The sequence below is a fragment of the Aplysia californica genome, unplaced genomic scaffold (genome assembly GCF_000002075.1).
Source record: "Aplysia californica isolate F4 #8 unplaced genomic scaffold, AplCal3.0 scaffold01247, whole genome shotgun sequence".
NCBI classification, from domain to species: domain Eukaryota; kingdom Metazoa; phylum Mollusca; class Gastropoda; order Aplysiida; family Aplysiidae; genus Aplysia; species Aplysia californica.
Genome location: NW_004798517.1, coordinates 75,308 through 77,409, shown reverse-complemented (window position 1 = coordinate 77,409; position 2,102 = coordinate 75,308). Strand labels below are relative to the sequence as shown.

Genomic DNA, 2,102 nt, shown 5'->3' with positions numbered 1-2,102 from the left:
GATCTACCTCTCACCCCGGGTGAGACTTGCCAGCGTAGGCTATTCTCACCCGGTGCGAAACAAGACCTGCTTTTCCTCATTTTAGAATACTGTCTATCGGTGTGGATGATCAAATTGATAAAAGCCAAGAAAAAATTACGTTATAGCACAAAAGTAAGCTAATTTGATCGTCTTCAAAGATGCTATGGCTATTTCACTGTTCGAATCGAGCCGAACTACGCGGGTCGCCATTTTGTTTTGCCCGGAAGTTCTCGCAAGATCTACTCCTCCCCTCTCTCTCTCTCTCTGTCTCTTTCTGAATACTGTCTATCGGTGTGGACGATCAAATTGACCAAAACAAAGTTAAAAAATGATGTCAAAACACAAAAGTAAATTAATTTGGTTGTCTACAAAGATGCTACGGCTATTTAACTTTTCGAATCGAGCAGAACTACGCGGGTCGCCATTTTATTTTGAGTTTTGACCAGAAGTTCTCGCGCTACTCCTCTCTCTCTCTCTCCACAGCCCACATACAAAATTGGGCGCTTTTTCGGTAGTCCCCACCCCCCTTATTTGATAGAGCCTGACCTACGTCTAGATCTATATATATATACGTTTGATTCGCGGCAAGCTAAGATGTCAAACCTAACAACTGCAAAACATTAAATTGTGGTAAAATTCAGGATGCCCCCCTGAAACCCCCCACCTTGTTTTTATTAGGTCAGGGGGGCAAGCCCCCCTGAAACCCCCCTACTCTTGGGGCCAAAACCGGCGAATAACAAATGCGGGGTGGGAACTACCGAAAAAGTTTCAAAAAGCGCCCAAAATTGTACGCTTTTAGTAGACTACAGTTGTAATGGAACGTTTGTTCACGGCACAGAATACTACAATTTTTCTGTTATCACAGTGTAGAATTCTGTGGTTTAGGGTGAACGCAAAAATTGTTGGCCTAGATCTAGGCTATAACGGTGAACGCGCACCGGGTGAGAATAGCCAAAAGACTCGCCTGCACTATTCTCATCCCGGGTGAGAATAGAGAGGTGGCCTAACAACACTAACACACAGGCCACAGTGACAGTAGAACCAGCAGTTCGCTAATTGTATGGCAACGCACATATACTCGTCCTCAGTCAAACAAAAAAAAAGAACATAAAAACTAGAATCTAGCTGTCCATCAACACGCTTGCAATTCAATTGGAAGAAAGCATCATCATTATCGGATAGTGCAGCAATTGAGGATTGTCCTGGTTTGTTTACGTTTATCGAAGATCACTTCCGCCCAGCACACAAAATGCGATAAAATCAAACGTGGAATCCAATCCGACCTGCAATTATTGTTCTGAGCCACTGAAGAATCAACAGGAAGTAAACATTGCACCCGTGCTTGACTTGACTCTACTTTCACTTCAGTTTTGCCATCGCCCGGTTCCTTACTCCTTACATTTACCACTTTTAGGCTTCGCCTCATCATTGTTGTGTTAGGCTTGGGTCGACGATTCTCAGAGACAAAGTAGGTTATGTGGCACCTTGATAGTGACTCTGACTCTGTCATGGCTATTGGAATTGTGGGCAAGTTTAAGTCCACAATCCATGTTTACATCCAGAGAAGTAATCCAGAAGTCTTGGTCTTGATGACCAAAAATAGGCTATGTACACCAAGAGCAGAGAAGCAGTCTAACTGCGAACATGCCCTCCTGAACCCCCCCCCCCCCCCTTTCCATATTTTTATTAGGTCAGGAGGAGGGCAAGCCCCCCTGAAACCCCCCTACTCTTGACTTAAACGAACGAAACTACAAAGTCGCCTGAGACCTGAGATCTACGTGACACAGCAGACACAGTACACTACTCTAGAAATCTATCTAGATTTAGATCTAGAATCTAGATCTAGATCTAGATCTAGATCTAAATCTAGATATAGATTCTGGATCTAGATCTAGATATTAGATTCTAGATCTCGATCTAATCTTGGGGCTGTTCTACACAAACAGTGAGCCACCCCCTGCATTCGTCTCTCTCTCTCTCTCTCTCTCTCTCTCTCTCTCTCTCTCTCTCTCTCTCTCTCTCTCTCTCTCTCTCTCTCGCTCTGGTCCCTCTCTCTCTCTCTCTCCCTCTCTCTCTCTCTC

General features: G+C 44.3%; 2 protein-coding genes across 4 annotated transcripts in view; one reads left to right on the top strand and one right to left on the bottom strand.

The window, feature by feature from the left end:
• Positions 1-2,102, bottom strand: part of LOC101854616 — a 17,398-nt gene that overhangs the window by 14,282 nt on the left and 1,014 nt on the right. The window contains exon 1 of one of the 3 annotated variants that reach the window (XM_035973454.1): positions 1,039-1,239. The exons of 1 other annotated variant lie outside the window; for it this stretch is intronic. In XM_035973454.1, the coding sequence (XP_035829347.1) occupies positions 1,039-1,095 (57 nt within the window). In that variant the 5' untranslated portion in view covers positions 1,096-1,239. Of the gene's footprint in view, positions 1-1,038; positions 1,240-2,102 lie in introns of those variants that run through there. One more of the 3 variants, XM_005112350.3, reaches the window with a different exon arrangement.
• Positions 1,375-2,102, top strand: part of LOC101854994 (queuine tRNA-ribosyltransferase accessory subunit 2) — a 22,933-nt gene continuing 22,205 nt past the window's right edge. Inside the window, exon 1 of the mRNA XM_035973457.1 lies at positions 1,375-1,489. The gene's annotated coding sequence lies outside the window, so the exon portion shown is untranslated. The remainder of the gene's footprint in view (positions 1,490-2,102) is intronic.